The sequence below is a fragment of the Rhea pennata genome, chromosome 3 (genome assembly GCF_028389875.1).
Source record: "Rhea pennata isolate bPtePen1 chromosome 3, bPtePen1.pri, whole genome shotgun sequence".
Taxonomy (NCBI): Eukaryota; Metazoa; Chordata; class Aves; order Rheiformes; family Rheidae; genus Rhea; species Rhea pennata.
The window spans coordinates 17,764,342-17,786,845 of NC_084665.1; the positions used below are offsets into that span (position 1 = coordinate 17,764,342).

The 22,504-nt window shown below is 38.6% G+C and overlaps 1 protein-coding gene across 4 annotated transcripts in view; it reads right to left on the minus strand.

Annotated features, from left to right (window-relative positions):
- Window positions 1-5,289: 5,289 nt before the first annotated feature.
- FOXN2 (forkhead box N2) overlaps window positions 5,290-22,504 on the minus strand; it is a 44,742-nt gene continuing 27,527 nt past the window's right edge. For 2 of the 4 annotated variants that reach the window (XM_062571709.1, XM_062571712.1), the window contains exons 3-6: window positions 18,806-18,930; window positions 13,241-13,305; window positions 8,989-9,057; window positions 5,290-8,534 (exon numbers count right to left, since the gene is read on the minus strand). In XM_062571709.1, the coding sequence (XP_062427693.1) occupies window positions 8,017-8,534; window positions 8,989-9,057; window positions 13,241-13,305; window positions 18,806-18,930 (777 nt within the window). In that variant the 3' untranslated portion in view covers window positions 5,290-8,016. The remainder of the gene's footprint in view (window positions 8,535-8,988; window positions 9,058-13,240; window positions 13,306-18,805; window positions 18,931-22,504) is intronic. The other 2 variants (XM_062571713.1, XM_062571714.1) reach the window with 2 other exon arrangements.

Below are 22,504 nucleotides of genomic sequence, written 5' to 3' on the forward strand. Positions count from 1 at the left end.
GGATCAAGGTGACATCATGCAGCGCAGCCGAATCATTTTTTTAAGGTAGCGTGTAACACGGCTGCACTGAAGTTAATACCGAGATTTGTATAGCTGCTCGGAAATTTAACGAAACGTCTGGCTTTTCTGTTGAAACGGCTCAGCTCTGCCTGCCTTGAGGGAGGGCTAGCTGCGAGCAGAGGGGCTCGCACGGCGAGCCCTGTGAAAGAGCAGGTCGTTCCTGCGAGCGTGCCGCAGTCCCACTCAGCCACTCAACGTGGGGGGGGGGGAGAGGGAGAGAGAGAGAGGGAGGGTTTGATCTTATCAAATTACTCATAGCCAAAAGACAAGAAAGGCACAATGTCCGTAGTTTGAGGAGGTCTGACGGCGTATTCAGAGCATTCAGTTTTTCAGAATGGATACAGAAATTACACATTCAATCCAAACTAGTACGCTGCCCATTAGATCTTGGGAACAGGTAAGACAATATTGAAACGGGGATTGTGACAACCAGCACGAAAGCAAAATTGAGCTATATATTAAGAAACTGGCTGTCCTGCAGTGAAAATTGAAAGAGGTGGCATAGAAAAGTATTTGGCTGAGGTTAGTAATTCTGATGACTTTTATCCAGTGAAGTATGATGATGGCAAACGTAACCTCCAGTTAAGACATGAGGAAAAGACATCTTTGATCTGTCCTCATTGATTAAAAAAAAATGTAGATGACTGAAAAATGAACTGAAGTGCAATATACATTTACGAAATCCCCATCATGGCAGACAAATCTTTTCTTCCTTTTTATTTGCTAGATGAAAGAAATGCAAAAGATTCATTCTGTTTGTACTTTGGAAAAGCATTTGATGTACTGCCACATACAAAATTCTTAAAACATTCATACTAATCACCATCATTTCTGGCCACTGGGGAGAAAGAGGGATTGGCTAAAGCATAGCCTAAGGCAGGCTGTGCCAAAAGGGATTTTGCTGGTGTGCAAGAAGGTTACCAGGTCCAAGGAATCAGGATCAGGACAGATCTTACTAAGTGAAGTTTGAGGGCACCAGCTATCAACTTCTTCTGCAGACTGGGGCCTCAACATCTGGAAGTGGACAGAGACATTGACATATTAGTTGATAAAAGAACTAGTCAGCAGGACGTGACTCTGGTAAGGGCCATTACAGCACTAGGACATATCAGGCAAGACGGTTCTGCAAAGTTAGGGATGCCCTAAGGCCCCTTTCCAAAGCACTGGTGCTCCAAGTGCGTATATGGTTTTTAACATGCATGTGCCAGAAGGCTGAGTTTGAACTGGAATTGATGTACAGAACTAGAAAGATGATTAAGAGGAGTGAAGATCATGTCCTCCAAATGGGCACCAACCAATCTTGCTTTGTTTTAAAAGTCAAGAGCCTAAGGAGGGAAATGGTTGCTTTGGTACTGATGCATTAGAAAAATAAACACTACTGTTTAATGAAGAGCTGTTAAAGCTAATGCTGGCATAAAAAATCAGGTATCTTTAGTTAGCTTTAAGTTGTTTCTAAGAGCAGGTAGCTTTCATGAGACCTTTCTGAAAGAGTAGGGAGAACAAAAAACCCAACTGATCTGAAGAGAGACACTGAAAAAAAAAAATCAGAGAATATATTGCTTTGCTGTCTGAAGTGTAAAAATGACTCTCGAGTTAAAACACAAAAGAGATTTTCTATGTTCAAATATGCTGGGAAAGTTCACAATTACATTGCTAGACTTACTGTAATACTCATGTGATTACTGCTAAGCATGCCAGATGTTCCCAGTTGCCTATATCTACTCAGACTACTCAAATTAAGAACATCTACAGGTATTTGGATTCTCAAAATCTAAGGAAGTATTAATATATTGGGTCAAATTTAGACGGCCATTAAAAAAAAAAAAAAAAATCTAATCCATCAAGCATTTCCTCCACAAATGTCCTTAAAATGCAGCTGGTATAACTGGATAATAGCTTCAGTTAATGCTTTATTTCAGGAGTTGTGGCTCCATACAGAGGGTAATTCCCAGTGAAGTCATAACAGAAGAAAACACTCTGGGGGAATTTAACAATGAATTTAAGGTTCTCTTACACAACATAGTGAGTAACAATTAGACAGGTATCATTAACATATGTTGTTGTGGTTTTGTCTCAACTAGAGCAGTCATTCTCTTATCAATTAATTTATTAAGATGAACACTAAATCTAAAATACTAGTAGCACATATATATCCTGTAATTTGTGATTTAGACTAAATATTATTTGTTATGGTGATGAAGGCAAGTCTTAATTAAAATCTAGTATTAATCAAGTACTGCAATAGAACTGTTTTATTTGCATCAGATCTGCACAGAGAATTTTTTTAGTGACACTAGTTAGAAAAATAATAGAAAAAACAGATAGACCAGTGTCTGCTCTTAAGGGAAAACAGCATCATGCTGGATCTTGTTTCCCTCCTGTGCTGTAATATCTCAGTGGAACTCCAGGATGGAATCAGACATTCAAAATGCAGTTCGTAAGACATTTATATCCAAGTCTTTTGTGACTGGCCAGAATTGCTTAGTGCTCTTCTTACGATGCAACCTCAAGCTTTCCAGAAGATACTAAGCTAGTTAACTATTTTTCACCTTTTGTTCAGGGAAAATATCTCAGTGTGGACTGGGGCAAGTGGAGAGTGGAAGGGGGTAGTATTTTATTCATTCTGGTGAAGAGGGGCGTGTTGCCACCTGCATGCTTTCCAGAGAGCCTTATGCAGAAAGATCCAACAGACCCCCAAAATCATATCCAAAGAAAACTTAAGTAACGAAAAAACACCAGACAAGAACTATTTCTTAAACTCTACATTCTACATTCTTAAATTACCTGTTCTGTACTGCTCTGCTGATCCTTAAATATAAGCAACTGCATGGTTTAGCTCAGTGGTTAGCGCGTGGTGCTGCCAATGCCAAGCTCACAGGTTCAATCCCCATATGGGGCTATGCTGAGGGTTGGACTAGATGATCTCCAGAGGTCCCTTCCAACCTTACCATTCCATGAACATCTATGAACAACTGCAGTGGTATACAAAACTGTACATCATAGGCATTTCATTTGAAAAAGATTCAAATTATTTTTAAGCAAATTATGCTTTTTTGCACAAAAGCAAAACCAACCAAGTCAGACGTCTTACTATTGCTTATCTTTTGCCTTACCGTAAGTCAGACATTTCAAAGATCTCAAAACATTCTGAAAGCTCCAGGTTACAGAGCAAAGGCTTGGCCTTAATAAGATGCACTTCAAAAATCAGTGGGGTTTAGATTTCATTTCAAAAATGGATTTTCCATAATATCAGCACAGGAGAAAATGGAGAATCAAGATGTTGACATCACATCACCTCTATTATTATTCAAAACAGTGGGTCAGTTGTGAATGAACTTGACTAAAAGCAAATCTTACTATGAACTGATAGGTTTCAGTTATTGTACAGATTATTTCAATGAGTATGCAATTTTCTTAACCAAGCTAAGACCTACAATGAACTGGATTTTTTTCTTTAAACTAACCCAGTCTTGTGGAAGAGATTTAAATAGTAACCTGGGGGACTAAGAGCAGCAGTGACCAGAACCAGAATCTGTACATAAAGAGATAACACAGTGTTTTCTGTTTGTAATGCTGTTTATTTTATAAAAGCCCCTTTGATCATCTGAATGAAAAACATGGGCAGAAAAGTCACAAATGTTATAAAACAAAGTTTATTCTGCAATATTTTATCATAAGGAATTGCATCTCTTTGGTAAAAATAAACTTTATAAACATTTTAATTAACAGCAATTAGCATACAAAAAACTAAACTTCTGTAAATTGTCTTTAAAACGGTAAAGGACTAAACTGGAGGAAAAAGGGTTAGAATTGGTCACCTACTGGCAAAATTATTCTAAACAAACCCAAGGACATTGCTTATGCTACATTAGAAACAAGCAAAAGGGAACATTTTAAAAACAACTCTGGTTCATTTGATCAGAAAGCGTTCTTACAATTCACTTAAATAAATAATAGTTACAATGAATTGGCAATTATAAAATGTTTTATATCACTATATGGCAGTAACATAATACTTTTAATTATGCACTTTTTAGTTTGAAGAAATGTACAATTATAAAACAGACTTCATAATGGCACTGGCAGTTAGATGTAAAGAATGTGCTTTAAGAAATAATGGCAGGTGCAACACTTAAAATAGTCTACCTTTTTTTTTCAATAAATATTTTGACTACACCATTAATATAACATGTATGGGTGTACTTTGCTTTAACCGAGCTTTTACTTTTCAGCCTAATGAAAAGTTGCAACTCATACAACTTCCATTTTAAAGTTGGATTTTTAAAACATTTGATGCAACTTTTACAGAGGCTGTAACTTAGCACTGGAATCTCAAAGACCAATACAGGTTTATACAGTATTAACACCAGAATTTATCCTAAATAAAGCAGCTTCCCCTTCCCTTATCCAAGTCTCATATACTTCTCCATGTTTTTTAAGAATTTAACGTGGTTCATTAATACTTCCCTTGTCTTTTAACTGCTACTAAAATATACCTGAACGGATCATTGGCATGAACATTTTACATATGTCACTAAAGAAAAAAATGTTAAAATAACTTTTAATTATACTCCATTTATACTATATACACCAGGGTCTTTAACTCAGGTGGCAAACAAACCCAAATCCAATGCTAGGTATGTAGGCGAAAGGAAGGGCAGCTGTTCTCTGACTAGGAAGAGAGGTACTCCACAACTGAGCTGGTAGCTTTTGTATGCCAAAACGTGTGGGGACACGCATGGGTATGTGGCGGGATACGTAAAGTGCACAGATCAGCCACCCTCTCCTTTGTGACGGAGAGGAAAGACGGCAAAGCGTGGAGAGGACAAGGTGCACTGCCCTTGCCTGCTGCACTGCCTGGCGTCTCAGGCAGATGCTGGCCTTATTTCTCCCCTTCCAGAACACCACTTCTTTCCAGCTGAGTACTTCAGTGATGGATGCAACTTTTGCTGTTCACTTCTTGTTAGTATGATTTTATTGCTTTTTCTTGGTATATGGTAACTAAAATGCATTATTAGCCTCTGGCCTGATCATGTCCCTTCAGTAATGCTGAAATCTTTATCACCAATTTCAGGGATAACAGCAGCACAGCCACTCTCCTAGTAAATATGTTTTCAGAATAGAAATACCATGTTGATTCTATTAGAAAATAAGCAAGCAAACAAAATAGCTTACTAACATCCTCAAAGTTTGTCCAAGGACGGAAAAAAAAATCCAAACTTAAAAAAAAAAAAAAAAAAAAAAAAAAAAAAAAAAAACTGTGGAGTGAAGTATGATTGCATTTTCCAGAATAGTTGGATCTGGATCTTGATCCAGATTTCATTGGCAGTTACAGAAAAGCTGCATGCAGCCTCATCAGGAGCCACACAGCACCCCTCTTCAATAGTCTGCAAGTGAAATCATGGCACTGATCAAAATTCCAGAGTGTTAATTTCGATACAGTCAAACCATCATTCTTGCATTGATACGAAATCTTGCCCTTTGCCGAATTCTTTCAAGATACTATCAGCAAACCGTAAGTAAAAAGCAGTTTCACCAAGCATTCATATCTCCACATTGAAAAATCCTACAAACCACTACATTTGTACTTAATTTTCTTTTACAGAGTGAGTTTCCCCCTACTGTCCATCAGTAACACATCCAATATCAGATCTGATCAGCTAATGCACCACTTGTGATATCCAGAAGAGACATATGTCTGTACAAGTGTTCTCCGGCTACGGGTATAGCATAATTGGTGTTCACACAGAGTGTCCGAGTCTTTCTTCTCTTTCAAGAAATAAAATAAATCATTCTTAAAACTGAAATAATCAAAAAAGAACACTTTATAGGGTTTGCACTTAAAAAAAAATTGGCTTTAAATTCCAAAATACACTAAAAAATAACCTCAAATATCTCAGGCTTGATCCAATAACCATTAAATCAATAGGAGCACCACCATTGTCTTCAAGAGGCACTGAAATAGGCCCTCAGAGCAATGACCTTCAGCAGCATGGTTGTATTCATATTAAAGTAGACAGTTTATGGCAGTATTTATGAACAGACCAAAAAAACCCCAACAAAACAAAACAAAAATACCCCACTGATATATGGAAGTTGGGCCTCCAAATAGCCACCAAAATACTCCATTAGTAAAAGCTTAGCTTTTAGTTGAATCCATTACTGTTTTCAACAACCAAAATAGTGGACATTGGTTTCCTACCTGGCTCTCGTTGCTCCTAACTCTATACCACTTTACCCAACACCTGCTGGCAACAATAGCTTAAATTTATGGCACATCATGCTACCTTTCAGAGACAGGAAAGACGACTTTTTATCATTGTATGCAATTCCAAAACATACTTAAGGCATTCTTATAGTACTGTTAAAACCCACTCCAACAGAGCTGCATGCCCATTCTTGCACAGAAAATTAAATAACTAAAAAAACCCCACAGAAACAACTTTCTTTTTGTTTTTTTTTAAAGAAAAAGCCATCATCTACTGGAAGATGTAAGCAATCACCACTTTTTATAAAAGAAAAAAGAAAAACATCATACCTTTGAAACATTTTTGGCCAAAAGATGTCTGGGCATTATAAAGAGATTTTTTTTTAATTGCAAAAATGAATTGTGAAGGATCTCGAAACAAAAATGTCCTCCAGATTTACAACGTACACCCATAAGCTAAAGTCCTGCTTATTAGATGCACATTATATCACAGGAGGCTGAAAGGATTCGCACAGCACAAGGCACACTGATCTGGGAAACGAAAGGTATGGACAGCCAATGTCACAATAACCACAGAGTGCTGGTGGGAAGGGGGGCAAAAAAAGCACCAAAAAACAATTCAGGGTTCATCAATTCAAAAAAGAAGCTATTCTTTCTGTTTTGCCAGATCAGACTGTCATTCACAATCTAGCCACCTAAAACCTCCACTTCGTTCATGTTGTAAACAGCACCAACTTTTGCATTCTTTTGTTCCTGAATTCTGCTCCTCTATAGAAGAGAGTAACTGTGGGTGTTGCACTGGAACAACCAGCAGAACTTTCTAATGCAGCTACTGAATATTCAACAGTGAGGATAAAACAAGGACAACATCAAATTTGTTAAGTGGCAGCTTTCACTACGTTTGCTACATCCAAGGATTGTGACTGTGTGCACACCGGTGTGAAAATCTCCCCTTCCCCCCCATATGCACAAGACAATTTGTCTTGAGGTGAAATGGCCGCGTAAGGTAGATTTGGAAAAAAAAGAAAGCTCATGGTAATACACATCTCAGCTACCCCTTACCCACTCTTCTAGGGAGGGTTTAGGCTCCTTCCTTTCTCTCTGCAGGGACTACTTAACATCTTGCTAAAAGCAGCTCCTTACACCAGTACTGTTTTTCACTCCTTGTATGAGATAGTTAGATGGGGTGAAAACTGCAGCCACTCCAAGCTGCTTCACAAGCAATTCCCCAGGACACGTATCACAAGAGCAGAAGAGAAAATTGAGTGTGAGGAGGCAGCTGAGGCAAGAATCTCTGTAGACATTTGTTTTTGTCATCCCCCCCTTTTTTGTCTCCTCCTTTTTAATCCTTTACATGGAAGTCACAGCCCTTAGACAGGGCAAAATTCACCTCTGCAGAAAGGGCTGGCAAAGAGGTAAATATGATCCACAGCGTGCATCTGAATGAATGTATCTGTGGAAATATTCAACTACTGAAAAGAAAATAAAAGAAAAAAGTGATCATTAAGAAGTATGCTTTCAGGTTTTCACAAGTCATGCACCTCTTCTAATTTGAAAAGATTAAATAATTTTTTTTTCCTTTAGGCAGTGATTTAAAAATAAATGGCTAAATTATAATTAGCGCCCAAAAAAATAAAAAAGCAAATGAGTCCTCTTATGGCTTTGATCTCCCTTGTGAAGGGTAAAAGTAGAAGAGTATTGCCACACTTAAAAAAAATATATGTATATATTCAGCACTGACAGACATACTATTTTTTCCTTTGCTTGTGACTGTGGGTCTTTGCAGTACTTATTAAGGAACCCAAGCACGTTCGGACGCCGGCAAGGTGCAGCAGAGACCCTGCTGCTTCTTTCAACTCCTCATCAATTTCTTGACATAACTCCTTGAGTGCTTTGTTGCTAGGCTGACTTTTGTCAGAGGTATCTACACAAGGTTGTGATGCATAGCCACTATCTCCAAGAGGATCATCTTCATAATCAACGTCTGTATCCACTTCACTGTGAAATCCTTCACTGCCATCACTCCCAGCATGGCTGTTCTTGGAGATAAATTCATACACTTCATCAACAGAGGACAAGGAAGACACACTGGATCTAGATGCACAGCGTTGTGAACCCATGCTGCTAGCACTGTAATTGTGATCCTCCTTTGGATCAATATTGGTGGCTGCAGAATCATCATCTTGTAAATTTATGGAACTGGAAGAACTAAACGCACTGCCATAACTCCTCTTCTTAGGTGTCTTCAGAGGCTGAGGTTTCTCACCTATTAAAAACAAAATCTGTTAGTAAGCAAATATTCCAATGAGATTATGTCCTAAATTGCCAACTTTGGCAGGCTGACTGCGAAGGGTAAGCTTAAAGTGAACAGTTAAGAGTCATGAAATCTTACACACATTTACTGTCATCAACAGAAGACAGTGATCTTCAGTTAATGACAAATAAAAGCTGGAGAAACAGAGAAGCAGCTAAGATGACTGAGCATCTAACAAAGAAAAGGCAAGGGAAAAACTTGCAAGAAAACCCAAATTAATGGGGAAAAAGAAAGAAAGGAGATTCCATAAAATTCTGGAACGTTAACAGAAAGAACAAACAAAACTGAATGGCTTTTGACTGGTCTTACTAGTTGCCAGCTAGACCATACTCCATTACTGAAACTTTAGATAAAAAAAACTTGCTACTGGGTAGAGAAACAGCAGAGTAAAATAGCTTATGCTTACAGTCTAACATCCCTTGTTCAATGGAAGTATTTAATAGCATCATTGCAGTAGCAGCATCAATATCAGATTCTGTGAAGAAATAACAACAAAATGTTAGATCTTGGGTAAAATGTTAGATCCTGGCAAATAAGGTCCCAGAACACAAGAAGAATATCAATGTATGTATTAGATTGCTTGCAATAAAAAGAAAGAAGTTTAAGAATTCAAGCTCAAGAATGACTTGAATATAATCAAAAATTAAGACACAGAGATATGAATGGGATCTTATGAGCAATATGATTTGTTACATAATGGTCATGTGTCTTACACTGCACTTACCAAAGTTGAAGCCAAGAATCAGCAACATTAATTAGATTTGCATCTGATTATGTTATTATTATATTTATTTACAATTGGGTTTTATTTGTTACCATCTAAAGAAAAGGATTATGCATACGGCAAAGCAAAGCACCCGATCAGCTTCATATCCTCATTCTATGAATGTGCAAGTCTGGAGAACAAATGTGTTAGATAAATGCAGCACTAATCTGGCATGCATCTTCTCTCTAACTGCAACAGAAAGTACCTTTTCACCATATTTTCCTCACTAACAAGTCAAATAGTAAAAATAGACAGGAAAAAGAAGGAATGTAGACAGAACTGCTCAATCTAGAAAGTACGGAGATATGAGTAGTAAATAGGCATTTGAAAAAGATTTATCTAAAACAGTAGTGCTTTTAATTATGGTGCCAAATACAGCTGTATGCATGGCAGCACTGAATGTACTACTTCAATCTTAAAAAGCGTATCTTGAGCATATTACAGTGAAGTCTGAAATTTCTAACTAGAAGAGAATCAAGTGGTTAGAAGCTTGCTCTGTGCCAACACAGTCAGAGATACTGTATTCTCAACAGCAGCTACTGAGCATTACTGAGCCCAGTAAGAGTAACTTAAACTATAAAACTTGAATCAAATTACACTGAAGTAGTTTCACCCTAATCATGTTTTAGAAGATTCAATTACTTGAAGGACAGCGTCTCATACAGAAAATGAAAAGAAACAAGGAAACTCTTCCCACTTATTTCAGGGCATTCTAATGCGTTTTAAACCCAGAAAGTCTAACGTCTTCCTTCTCTCACTTCATCAATGGATGTTTAAGACAGAAGCTACATTTCTCTCCACATTGGTGGACTACCCCAGCAAAAGAGGAGCGCACACATTGTGGGCTCTCAGAATAGCCATAGTGTCTCAGAGCAGAAGACGATATCCTGGGTGAAAATACCATGAGATAGGCGAGTGGAAAAGTGGGGCTGGAAGCCCATGCATTGGGAAGAACAAGCAGCAAGTAGAATGGTCTTTCAAGCCTGTTGAACTAGAACTGAGATGGAAATTACTGAAATAAAATGTTAGCAATGACATTTTTTAATGGCTCTTCTTTCTTCCACAGAAAAAGCAGTAGAAACAGCACATCATAAGCATTAACTGTATTACTGATTTTTTGCAGCTGAATATCGCAAAATTGTCAACTTGATCTTCCTATACACATCTTGCATAGTTTTTGCTACCTTTATCCCTAGTCAAGGAGAAATCTGAAGGGAAACATGTCACTCTGGGATTGCTGGACCAGCATGGAAAGAGGACTGAACCGCTGTTTTCAGTACAAGCTATAAAATATATACATTCCCCATTGGTTTCACAGTCTGTCATTTTAACATCAGCGTATTTTGAGGTCTATTCCACTGCACTTATGAGATTTTTTGAATTCAATTTTATCCTCTTTTTTTTGGCAGCAACAGAGCCACTGAATTTACAAGTCATATGTATCCAACTGACAAAAAGAAATAAAAACATGAACAGCTACTTTGTTTCACTATTTTAATCAAAAAGTGAAATCTGCTGATTCTTTGCTTGCTATCACAGACATTTTATTTTAACATATGATGTTGGTATATAAACATCACCTTGTTAAATGACAAGCAATCACAGACATTAACGCAACACAGAATTACTACCTGCAAACTGTGTTTCTGCATCTTAGAACTCCAAAGAAATATGAGTTTTCTAGTGCTTTCTTTCATCTTGAAAGACTAGCAGTATTGTGGATCAAAGTTAATACATTTTGGCTTCATTTGCAATTGCTCTCCTTGATAGACTGTTTTTTTTCCTAAATTTATGCTTCTGCAGCAGAATGGCTGAAAGTGCATTACAAGGAATTCTTTCATCTCAACAACTGCTGCCCTCTGTGACCCTGGGAACGTTAATGGCTTGCCTCTAGTGTGAGGGATACGCCAAACTGGTTCCCTGAGACGCAGAAATTCAGTTAGAACAAATATACATTATTGTTTTGGCATACTCAGCGTAGCAAATTGGAGTAGTTAGAAACAGGCTGGTAATCCTCAAAACTGTCATAGGACACACCAGCAAAGTCACTGAAAGGAGAGAAATTTATTTTACAATAAGCCCTTAGAATCCAGGGTCTGCCCAAGCAAACATATTCCTCCTTCAGTTCTTCGTGAAAGCGCGGAAGAGACCTAACAGCTACGCAACACACAGCCAGCAAAGGATAGTTCCTTGCCACGAGGGTACAACCCTAAAACCTCTGTCTGGATATGTGATAATTATCATCTGCTGAACAGGCAGCTGTTCTGTCTTTAAAAATCTTGGCTTTTTTGCCTAACCAATGTTTCTGGTTTGTGGCTGAAAAATAAAAGCAACCTTTTCACCTCAACAGCCTACTGCTCTAGCAAAATTGGGGAACCGGATGTCTATTACGCTGCAGAAGTCCTACTTTGTTAGTGGCATTTTTATCCTCTTGAAAAAGCTTAAACAACACGTCTCTACAACAAATTAAGATTTATTCACACTTTCTTGGAGTCAGACCATCTACAAATCAAGTACAATTCACTTTTCAGTAGAGAACTATTAGCAGAGGTATTCAACAGATGCGTATCTTTTTTAGCTTACATTTTTAGTCCAGGACAAGCCTTCAGTGGATTAAGTTTTACTACTGAGTTACAAGAGTTGTGCTCAACAGGCTTCTTCTAAAAAAATACTGTAATATTCCAGCATGCTGTCTAGCTCATTTCTGGTAAAATGAGGAAAATTTTTAATAGTTCATTTGGAAAAATGAAATGGCCATCTTCTGTTCAACAGTACATGCTGTTTCTATTCATATTTGAATGTCAATGAACAAATGGATTTCCATCTTAAATTCACCATTTTTATCTAGATCTGGCTTTCTCATGGAAAGTTAAGGTAGAAATCTCCAGGACAAAACTATTGCCAAGTCGAAGGCTTTGTTATTCTAACGCTCATTAAAACCTGTAAGAGTAGGCAGATTCCAGCGGGCTCAAGAAGGGGCAGAAAGATAGCAGTGCTGCACTTTAGGAAAGATTTCCTGAAAATAAACGGCAAAAGATCTGAAGAGATGCCAAGGTATACCACCTCCTCAGTAAACATACTGGTTACCTACCAGTGTGAGCTACACTGTGAGATATGATGAATTATTTATTGTAAGATTCAAACTGAATTTCAGCAGGAAATTGCTCCTACTGGGGTGTCAACCAGGGTACTTCACCTGCAGGTGTCCAGAATGTAAGAAATCTCCTTCTTGCTCAGGAGCAATGCAATTGCGGGTTTTCTGTGCTACAAAAGTGCAAGAGTAGCTATGTTGCTGTCCTCTGCTTAGTTTGCATGCTTCAACTGGCATAATGATGACAGAAGGCACAATTTGCACCAAACTTTTCTGCCTAATGAGTGAAAAATACTATGCACCTGCAAAACTACATTCTGAATTGTTTCATGTTCTCTTGCAAATACTCTCAAGCTCTCCCAGATACCTACAAACACTCAACTTCAAGGCACTTTTATGGCCACATCTCACAAGTTTTATACATTAGAATTTGCTTTTGTTCTCCATTATGGGTAACCAGTAAAAATCCCAAATTACTACAGATAAATCCCAGCATTAGATATCTAGCTGTTAAACTGTGCTTCCAATAAGTTACGCAGTCTTAAAACAGGTCATATTCGGGAGGGATGTGTCTGCTAAATACCTTGCTGGCAGAAGAACAAGAACTCCTTTCACATCTTGAGACTCATCTTATGGATTTAAAGTTAAGATACAATATAATGTGCATGCGTTCTATTAACCATTTTTTTGGAATCTAGCAGACTCCTCAGAACAGGTCCATACGCAAAATAAACTATAGCTCAAAATATGCTGGTGCCTAGCAAAGACGGTAGAGCAGAAAGAAAAACAAGTAATGTTTACCTTTGAGAGATCGGCCATGACTCTGCTTAAGTACTGAAGTTAGGTAATGAGGAGATGATGACCTACTGGAAAGAAATTCAACAAGTCAAAGTCAAATCCAAATTAGCCAAATAACTTGTGTGAAGTATATTAAACATAATAATACAACATATAAAAATAAATTAAAAATCAAAAACAACAAAACCCCCAACCCCCTGAAGTTTAGAGGACACGTCAAATAAGCAGCAATTTCTATTGCCTTCAGTTGATGGCTTGGCACATCCCTTACTGTGCTAGGTAGACAGTGGAAAGCATTTACAAGTGTTTGAAAAGCACCTCCTCTGAGGAACAGTCTTGCTGGCAGGAGATAGTAACTTCTACAAATTTTATGTACTTGCTTAAAAACTAGATCTGAAGCAAAGATATGTATTTTTTGGTAAATAAAATCTAGACTTGAACAAAATGTTAGCTTACACAGAGCTTTTCAGAGCCCAGGAGCAGCAGAATGAATAGGGATCAGGTGTGTTTGTTGCTATTTGGAACAGTGCTGAGAGATTAACAGGAGAAAAATAATAAAAACAAACAAACCAACAAAAGAGAAAGGGAAGCTTAAACAAATCCTAGACTCAGTTACTGCGCCAGACAACTCAGTCCAGAGTGATATCAAAGGAGTAAATATTCTGCTTTCCTCCTGTTAAGAGCAGCCAGGAGACTTGTGCAGTAGCAAAGTAGTGAAACTAATACCTAGAAAACACTAGTATGAATGGAAATCAAGAGGGAAGACATGAAAGATGACCTGCCCTACTTGTTATAGACAGGAGTCTGTTTGTATCCGCAGACAAGCAGGTGATTTTAAAGTTATCTGAAGCTGGGCTGTTTTGGTGATGCTGTCTGCTAGACACAAAACTGGCCTTGATAATGCAAAAAAGCAAAGTACCACTTAAGGTATTACAGAATAAGGTGCAAATTAAAGCTCTCAGATAGCTTTTTGCTATACATTCAGCACTAATTATTCATTTCATTCTATTGTACTAGCAAACTGTTAGAAGTACAACAGAAATAGTACACAACTATTTAAACCGCATGAGACATAGCAATATGTATCTTTTACAACAAAGATAGGAAAATTTAAAAAGATGATGAACACATATTTCAAATCCGACATGTGACAGCAGTCTCACAGGGTTAATGGGAGGATTTTTATGACAGTGTGTTTACCTTTTATATTTATCATACTTACGCAGTTCTATTTTCTGAAATAAGGCACAGCCATAGATCACCCCAAATATCATAAAGCTGCTAAATGCTTAATTTAAAAATCATTATTCATCAAGGAACACATAAAACTAGCCCAAAACCCAAGCAACTACTTTAATTTTTAAAATACTACTTTAAAATCTTCATTCTTTAAATTGAATCTGAATAAAGTATTTTTCACTGGTCATGGCCTCCTACCGTTACTGTGAATTCCGGACCTTTACAATCCAGAAATCCTCTACTCTGCACAGTTATGCATGAGGGGTGTCCACTTAACACTCTTAGTATTTTGACTTGCTATCATATTATCAAACCTTAGCTTGCCACTGACAAAAGTTTTAAAGCTCAGTACAGTGCAGACTGGCAAGAAGAGGTGCGACAACCAACGTGGGGCAAAGCAAAATGCATCACCTGAATTACACAGGGAGCTTTCACAGACCTGCAGCCTACCTGGCTCTAGTAACGAAAGTTACTGAAAAGGCGAGTAATATTTAGCATTTCCCTATATGATAACCAAAGGGGAAAAGACACAGCACAGCTGAATGCAAATATGTGCAAAACTAGTTCACTCTCTAGCTTGTGGGGGTGATGTAGAGCAAAGAACAGATTCAAAAACAGAAAAAAAGAGTCACAAGTGAAGTAATGGACCCATCTCAACACGGCTGGCTCTGCAGTCTGCAGATAAACTGTACAAATAGATGCCAAACATCTCAACACTTTTCCACCTGCAATTCCTCCTTTCATTTGAGCTCAGATGCTTCAAGAACCATATATACATAACAATTTCACTATAGTAATACTTAGCATTAAGACAAGCTATGCATATGCATAAGATATTTATAGGAGCCAGATCATGGCAGTCTCCATAGCCCAGGGATGTAACACACATACTCAAAACTGAATGCACCTACTGGCCTTGCACCTACTGGTTTAACAAGTTTCACAGATACTTGTGGATAATATAAAATAAAATGCACCAGTGACACCGATCACAGAATCACAAAATGGCTGAGGTTCGAAGGGGCCTCTGGAGAGCACCTAATCCAACCCCCCAGCTCCAGCAGCATCACCTAGAGCAGGCTGCTCAGGACCACGTCCAGTCAGGCTTTGAGTATCTCCCAACCGTCATAATAAAAGGTTTTGTTTAACTATTGACAGATTACACTTTTGTGTAAGCTTCTGACCAAAATAACATCTTAAATTTTATTTGAAAAGGCTGCTGAATGATAGGTATATTCACGACAGGCATACTGTAAAATCATTATGAACTCAAGCCCTCCTACAGAAAGATTCAGGCTCGCACAGCTGAATTGCAGCATCACCCTGTAGTTAAATTTGGACAGTTCTTCCCAGCCTCCCTCCAGCTGCACCTCTGGGCTTTCTCTTTCTCTCAACACTGCCTCAGATAAGGCAGCTCCTTAGGGGCCCTTCTCCATAAAGGTTTTTGAGGGAACGAGCCTTTTGGCAGCTGTTTCTTCCAGCAGCCCCTCAGTAGCCCCCCGCGCGGCTCCTGGTTGGCCTCATCTCCACTCAGATATTGGATGTTTCTCAAAACAGAATGTTACTATCAACCCTTGGTTTTATTTGGAAGGATTTTTCCAGTCCCTGCTCTTAACTGCTCCTCTGGCTCTTCCCTTTCTCTCACCTTGAGCCTAACCCACTACAAGTGTCCATTTGCCTCTCTTGCTTTTATGGGTGGTATACAATGAGGCTCTACATACTTTCCCTAGCATAAACAAAGCATACAGTAATAATTACTAAAAACTCCTCCTTTGCTGCACTGTTGCTGAAACCTACATACTCAGCAAACCGGAACTCTCCTTCTAGCCAGAATTTAAATCTTAATCCAAGAATTTTTAAACATGGGAGAAAATATGTCCTTTTGTATATGAGTGAAAGCCTGAGAAATGCATTTTTATTGTTAAAAGGGAAAAAAAATCATTGAAAGTGTCTTAAAATGCTGTTATTATTTTATTGTTCTTACAAGTACAGGCACTGCAAAATCCTTCATGTATTGAACTCTATGGAAATTTTAACATGTGGCTCCATTAGGACCAGGGTTTTCCTGTAACTGCTATTGTTGGCAAGTGCGACTAATCTCTCAGTGAAAAAGAAAGTTACCAAAACCAACTTTGATTCAAAATGAAGTCTTGAAAGCACTTTAGCATTCAGATGAAAATCACTCCTCTGTCCCTACACCTAATTTCAATAAATACTATTTATACAAATTAGATTAACCATGCTTCAATGTTTATATTTCTGGACTTATCTTCAAGATCTTGGGGATATTCAAAGCTTAACCTGACAAAACTCTGAACAAGCTGCCCCATGTTGGATTTCATTTTTGCCCCCTGCTCATCTGGTTGCACAGATGACCTCTAGGGACCCCTTCCATCTATGTTAATCTGTGAGTCTAAGTTTAAAGTTTTATCACATTAACATACATACACAATCTTCTGAGCAAAGCTCTTCAGAACCAAACCTTCACCTGAGTCATACTAAAAGAGAAGCTCACGCCTTTATGTAGGAACACTAATGGTTGTAAAAAGAGCCCAATTACAGTAGTTCCAAAAAACTTTCTTCTCATAATACAGAGCCTGAAAATGCTACCAGTAGTATCATACTTTCAGATTTGACTGTTTCTTAATATTTAATTGCTTCACAGTTGTCTTAGTAATGTTTTCATCCCAATAGAAAATTGGAATGCAGGACAATCCTACCTTGGCTCTTTCAAGCATTAAGAGTGACTATTTACAGCCTAAGATGGTTAGAAGGTCAGTGACCACCTTAATAACTTGTAGGTCACAAAGTGCGACTGTGAGAGACCATGTAAGGCATCTAAGGCTTGCAGTGAGCTGCCAAATCTCCAGGTCAATGTCCCATTGGCGTCTTACAAATTTCTGTTAAGTATTTACTATCAGTTTTACATCCTGCTCCAGTAATCCTAGTTCCTCTTCTGTTTGTTAAGTAAGCTCCTTGAAGTAAGATAACACATATATCAATATACACATCTTAATTATCTTTTATCTCACCCAAATTCTTTGCCAAAATAGATAAACTGGCTATGTGCCTACCTGATTACTGATCTCACCAACTGCAATATTTTCTTCTTTCATTGCTATCCTTCTACTCTCTGTGCCATCTGTACATTTATTTAGCTAAAGTGCCTTTTTCTGTACATAAGAATGCATCAAGTTTACTTGAAACTCCCAAATCTATTGCCTAATCTTAAAATGCAGCAGCTGAGGAATACCTGATTCCAGAAGGCTAACATACTCCACCTCGGAGTACATCTATTATGAAGATTGCTCTGCCCTTGATCATGCTAAAACGCAAAACTTCTTTTTAAACAGCTTTAGAGAAAAATACCTGTTCTCTGGTGCTTGTCGCTCTAAGTACATTAGAACAGAGGAAAGGAGATAAGAGTTAATTTTAACTGAAACAGCATATTTTATTTATACACACACACACACACACACACAGAGAGAGCCCTCCTTGTAAGCTAGCAGCATCTAGATTAGTCCTACTGAACTGTGCTTGAAGCAGGATTTTATTCCTGTTACTAAGACTGCCTGCTCATCAAAGAAATGGCAATCGCTAGTGCCCAACACAGTGTCCTGACCCCACCGGTCACTTCTGAAGAGTTCAGTGAGAAAAATAGCACCTGTTCCCCAAGATCCTAAACAAAAGTGGTAAGAGACTTAACAATACATGCTCTTGTCTGGGCTACTCGCAGCCAGGACCCCAGACAAGACACAAGGAAAAGGGTAAAAGAGGGAGAAGGGGAAAGACAGAATATTTAAGACAAAGCCACCCCACTGGCTTCTCCCTCCACCCAAAAAAAGCACAGAAAATTAGCAAGCCCCAGAAGCAAAGGGTAAAAAAAAAAAAGTAAATATATAAACATTTACATATGTGTGTGTGTATATATATACATATATATATATATAAAGCTGAAACAAAATAAAAGCTAACTCATTATTTGCTTCAGAAAAAGGAAGAAAACCTGCCCCTAACCTCTATGGTTGTGAAATCAGTGTCCTCTTCCCTTTCCCTTCTTAAACTTTCCCACAGTTATAAAACAGATTGGGATACTAATTTCCCAGATCTATCTAGGGAAACTATCTGGGAATTTTAAGATCATTAAAATCTCCCCATCTTGTCTGTCCAGTCTCCTTGTCTTGTCTATCCAGTTCAGCTAAGTTCCCCCACTCAGCTACTTCTCTCTGGCAGAGATCAGTAAGTTATGTCAACCTCCACTTGGGCATTTCCTCTGTTAGCTGGATTTACATAACTTGATGCTGTACTTTTAAGAGAAAATTCACATACCTTGGCGGTGATGCTGGTGGAGTATAAAATGCAAGTGCTGAGGGAAAAGGTTGCTTTTTCAGTGCTTGTACAAGATTAGGCTTATATTCTGGATCAACGCACCATAAGGAACCTTTTCCATTCACCTACAAGAAAGAAGTACTGCAAATTAGAAAATCCAGGGACAAAGTTATTACAGTCACTTCTAACTGAATATTCCCAAGACACAGCAAAGTGCAATGTTCCCTCTTTCTCATTTCAGATGTAGATATCCACTAATACTACAGGTGACCTAAGTCACCCTCAGGCAGCTTAGGCAGCCTAAGGCCTTTCTTAAATGGTACAGAAACATCTGTCCTACAGCTTGAGATACCATGTTCACGCTAAAGCCACACTGTCATTCAAGTTTTTCCACTGGGAGCTGTAAACCTTATTTAGCACTTGGTAAATACATCTGTAAGTTCAAGCAGTCATCTGTGCAGGCATCAGTGAATTGGTAAGCAGTCTTTTGATCAACAGGTCTACGAAACTAACTTACTAGCTTAGATATGGTCAGGTACTCCCTTAACTTCAACGATAAAACATCCTGTAAAAGCAATTTGTCTGATGCCCAGCTACAGATTGTATTACTGTACTCCCATGTTTTCAAAATCTGAAAACCCAATTTATATATTTTTGACACACTTAATGTCGGCACCATTAAATTTGACATGCCAGAAAGTCAAGCAAGATAAAGTATCTCCTGCTCATCTCAAGGGCTTCTTCACCTATTTACTACATAAAGTTATTTTTCAAGACAATTATCTCTTGCAATACAGAAGAGGGAAATTATATAGGAAAAGTCAAAGCAAATCTGAAGTCACTACCCTGATAGATCATTTAACAACTCCATGTGTAGCACTGTTGGGTTTTTTCTACGAAAACAGATATTACAGAAATGATAATGCATTTGGCAGAAGAAAGGAGTAACCCTACAGCTGAATGGCAAGATACTTCTCTACAGGTTTACCTCTTTAGAGCTAAGCACAAGTAGAAGATATATTAAAAAAAAAAGGGTGGGGGCCTATTCTCACAAGCAGGGCACGCCATGCTGGAACTAAAATCTCTCTAAATAATAAGCAAAGGTACAGAAGCAGTCATACCACGATACCAAGATACAGACGAAAAGTCTCGGAGCAAAGATCAAAACTTCATGAAATAAAGAGAGGGAAGCTGCTCTGTAATTTCAGTGGTAGCCATTGTCCTTTATACAGAAGTCTCTGAGCAGCACCTTCTTTTTCAGAGTTATCTATTTATTTTTTAACTTGGTGTTTTCTCATATTCATCTTCTTATGCTAAAATGGAGCATAGCCTGAAAAGTGTAAGATATGTGCCAAGAAGCTTACCTTTAATTAAATCTGATTTCTTTCACTGTGGTAGCTGACAAGATGATTCAAGTGGTTAGGTACTAATGGAGAGTATACTGTCAGCTGGCTCCAGATCAGCTGTCATCTCCACAATGGACTAATGCCCTGATCTCTTTCCTGCATCTCGCTGGCCTACTGTTTCATTACTTTTCCTCCCCAAAAGGTCCTGCCCACCTCTAGCTTTTTTCTTAGAGCACTTTCAGGTCCACAGAGCAGAGAGAACTACTACTAGAATAAACAACTACTCTACACTGCACTTTCACTTGACACCTAATTCAACTGTGGGCTGCAGGCAGAAAAGTGTTAGTTGCCTGCTTTAATTTTACCAGCTACATATGTCCATCCATTTGCTGACCTGACAGAAAAGTAACGCAAAAAAAAATGGTGAGTACTGCAACAGTGAGCTAAACCAGCACACCCTGGAGCCATACAATCAATCAATCTAATGTAAGAGATATACAGATATAGAGTGATTTCTTTTGGTAGCTACATTGGATTAGGTGTTGTGTTAAACCACACTTCAGTTAGAGGTAGACTTCCATGTACCATTATTGGTGCTCAAAGTAGATATTCAGGGAAAGTGATGATCCAGTGCCTGTGGAGCTGCTCATGAATACATACACTACTGCACTCAGATCCACTAATGGACAAAACCACAAAGGGGAAAGCCAAAACAGATTTCTAGTTACTGGTATATACAGATTTCTAGTAAGTGCTGTACTTTAGGGGAAAACTGTAAAGCTGTACAAAACTGAAGTTAAAAATCCAATAAAACACCAGTACATCTAGCTTTAAAACAAACTGGCCAGGTTACCGGAAGCAGTTTAACCACAGCAGTCAATTTACTGTGCTTCCGTACGGAACAAAGAAGATTGTGTATGGGTCAGACCTTGGCAGCCTCTGTGTATGTAGCCAGACCTTGGTTATTAAACAGAAATTAGACTGCGCTATTTCTCCTAGCAAGACAAAGACTAGATGATCAGAATCTTAAACTGCTTTTGGAGGTTAGCATGTAACTTCCCACCTGCTGCTGATGTGCCTGCTGAAATGTAGATGCGATGTTTGTTTAACATTTCTGAAAATGAACAACCATCAGACTGTATTGACTCTGGATTTCAAAATTAACTGACAGTTAAATTGTTCTGAGACTTTCTGTGTCATGATTATCTTCTTTTTCACATCCCTTTAACATTTGACTTGCAATATTTTATCTAGCTGGATAAAGAAAATTAGGGAGAAATTCTTGCAGTTTAAGCACTGGACTGTTTCATAACTGTTTCCAGTCTCCAGTATTTTTCAGTGTTGCATTATGGCAACTTGGGTTGGAAACAAGATGCCTCCCACGGCCCCTGGTCCTTTCACATTTTTTTTTTTTAATAAATAATAAATAAATAAGGGTAGGAGAAGGATATCAGTGATAAAATACTGTTCAGCTCTCTTTGATCACGCAGGTTTTCTCTTCTACCTGAAAACTCACAGCTTAATCTACACTTAACTGCTACCGGACAGTAGCTTAGTTCCTTCTGAAGAGAAGGCCAGTCACTGTGCCATACTTCCTCATACATGCAAAAAGATGGCCTGGGAGAAGCAATTTCCTCCACATGGGTATGCCACAGACGGGCACAGGTTCCCACCATAGCTGGAGCAGGTGGAGAAGCCATCACACCCAGCTGCTCCTCTTTATCTGTGCATGCAAGCAATGGAGCAAGCTGCTGGTCCACTTTGCAGAAAAACAAAAAAATAAACTAAACCAATTCTAAGGCAGTTTGGCTTACTCTATTTTATGTTTTTTACTCCATTTTAATGTTTTTTTTTTAATTACTCTGAAATAATCAAGAGCACTCCTAAAGTTACTGCCCCTAATTCCGCACACTGGAGCACACTCACCTACCTCCTATGTGCTGGGTTAAGATGAGGCGAGACACTCGCTCGCAGCAAAGGAACCACCACACAGTGACCACCCACAGTACGTTCACGTTCACACCCTGTCGGACACATCAGTAACAGTCTGAACAGGGAAGGCAGGGGCATGCCTAAGAGTAATCTCGGTAACAAAGAATAGCTTATCTGCCCACACACTCTCCTTCATACCCTAAACCCTCCTCCGGGAAGCTCTCTCTTTCTCCTGCAAGCCTGCTGTACTCAAAACGAAGTTGTAAATTTGGCCTTCTTCCTCCTCCCATGCTGCTGCGTGGGAAGGAGGAAGGAAACCCCTTGCGAGCAGCCCCCAAAAGCTCTGCATCCCGCTTCTCTTCCCCCACTGATCCCAGCCCTCCCACAGGGATACTGCAGAATTATTTCCCACAGTCAACAG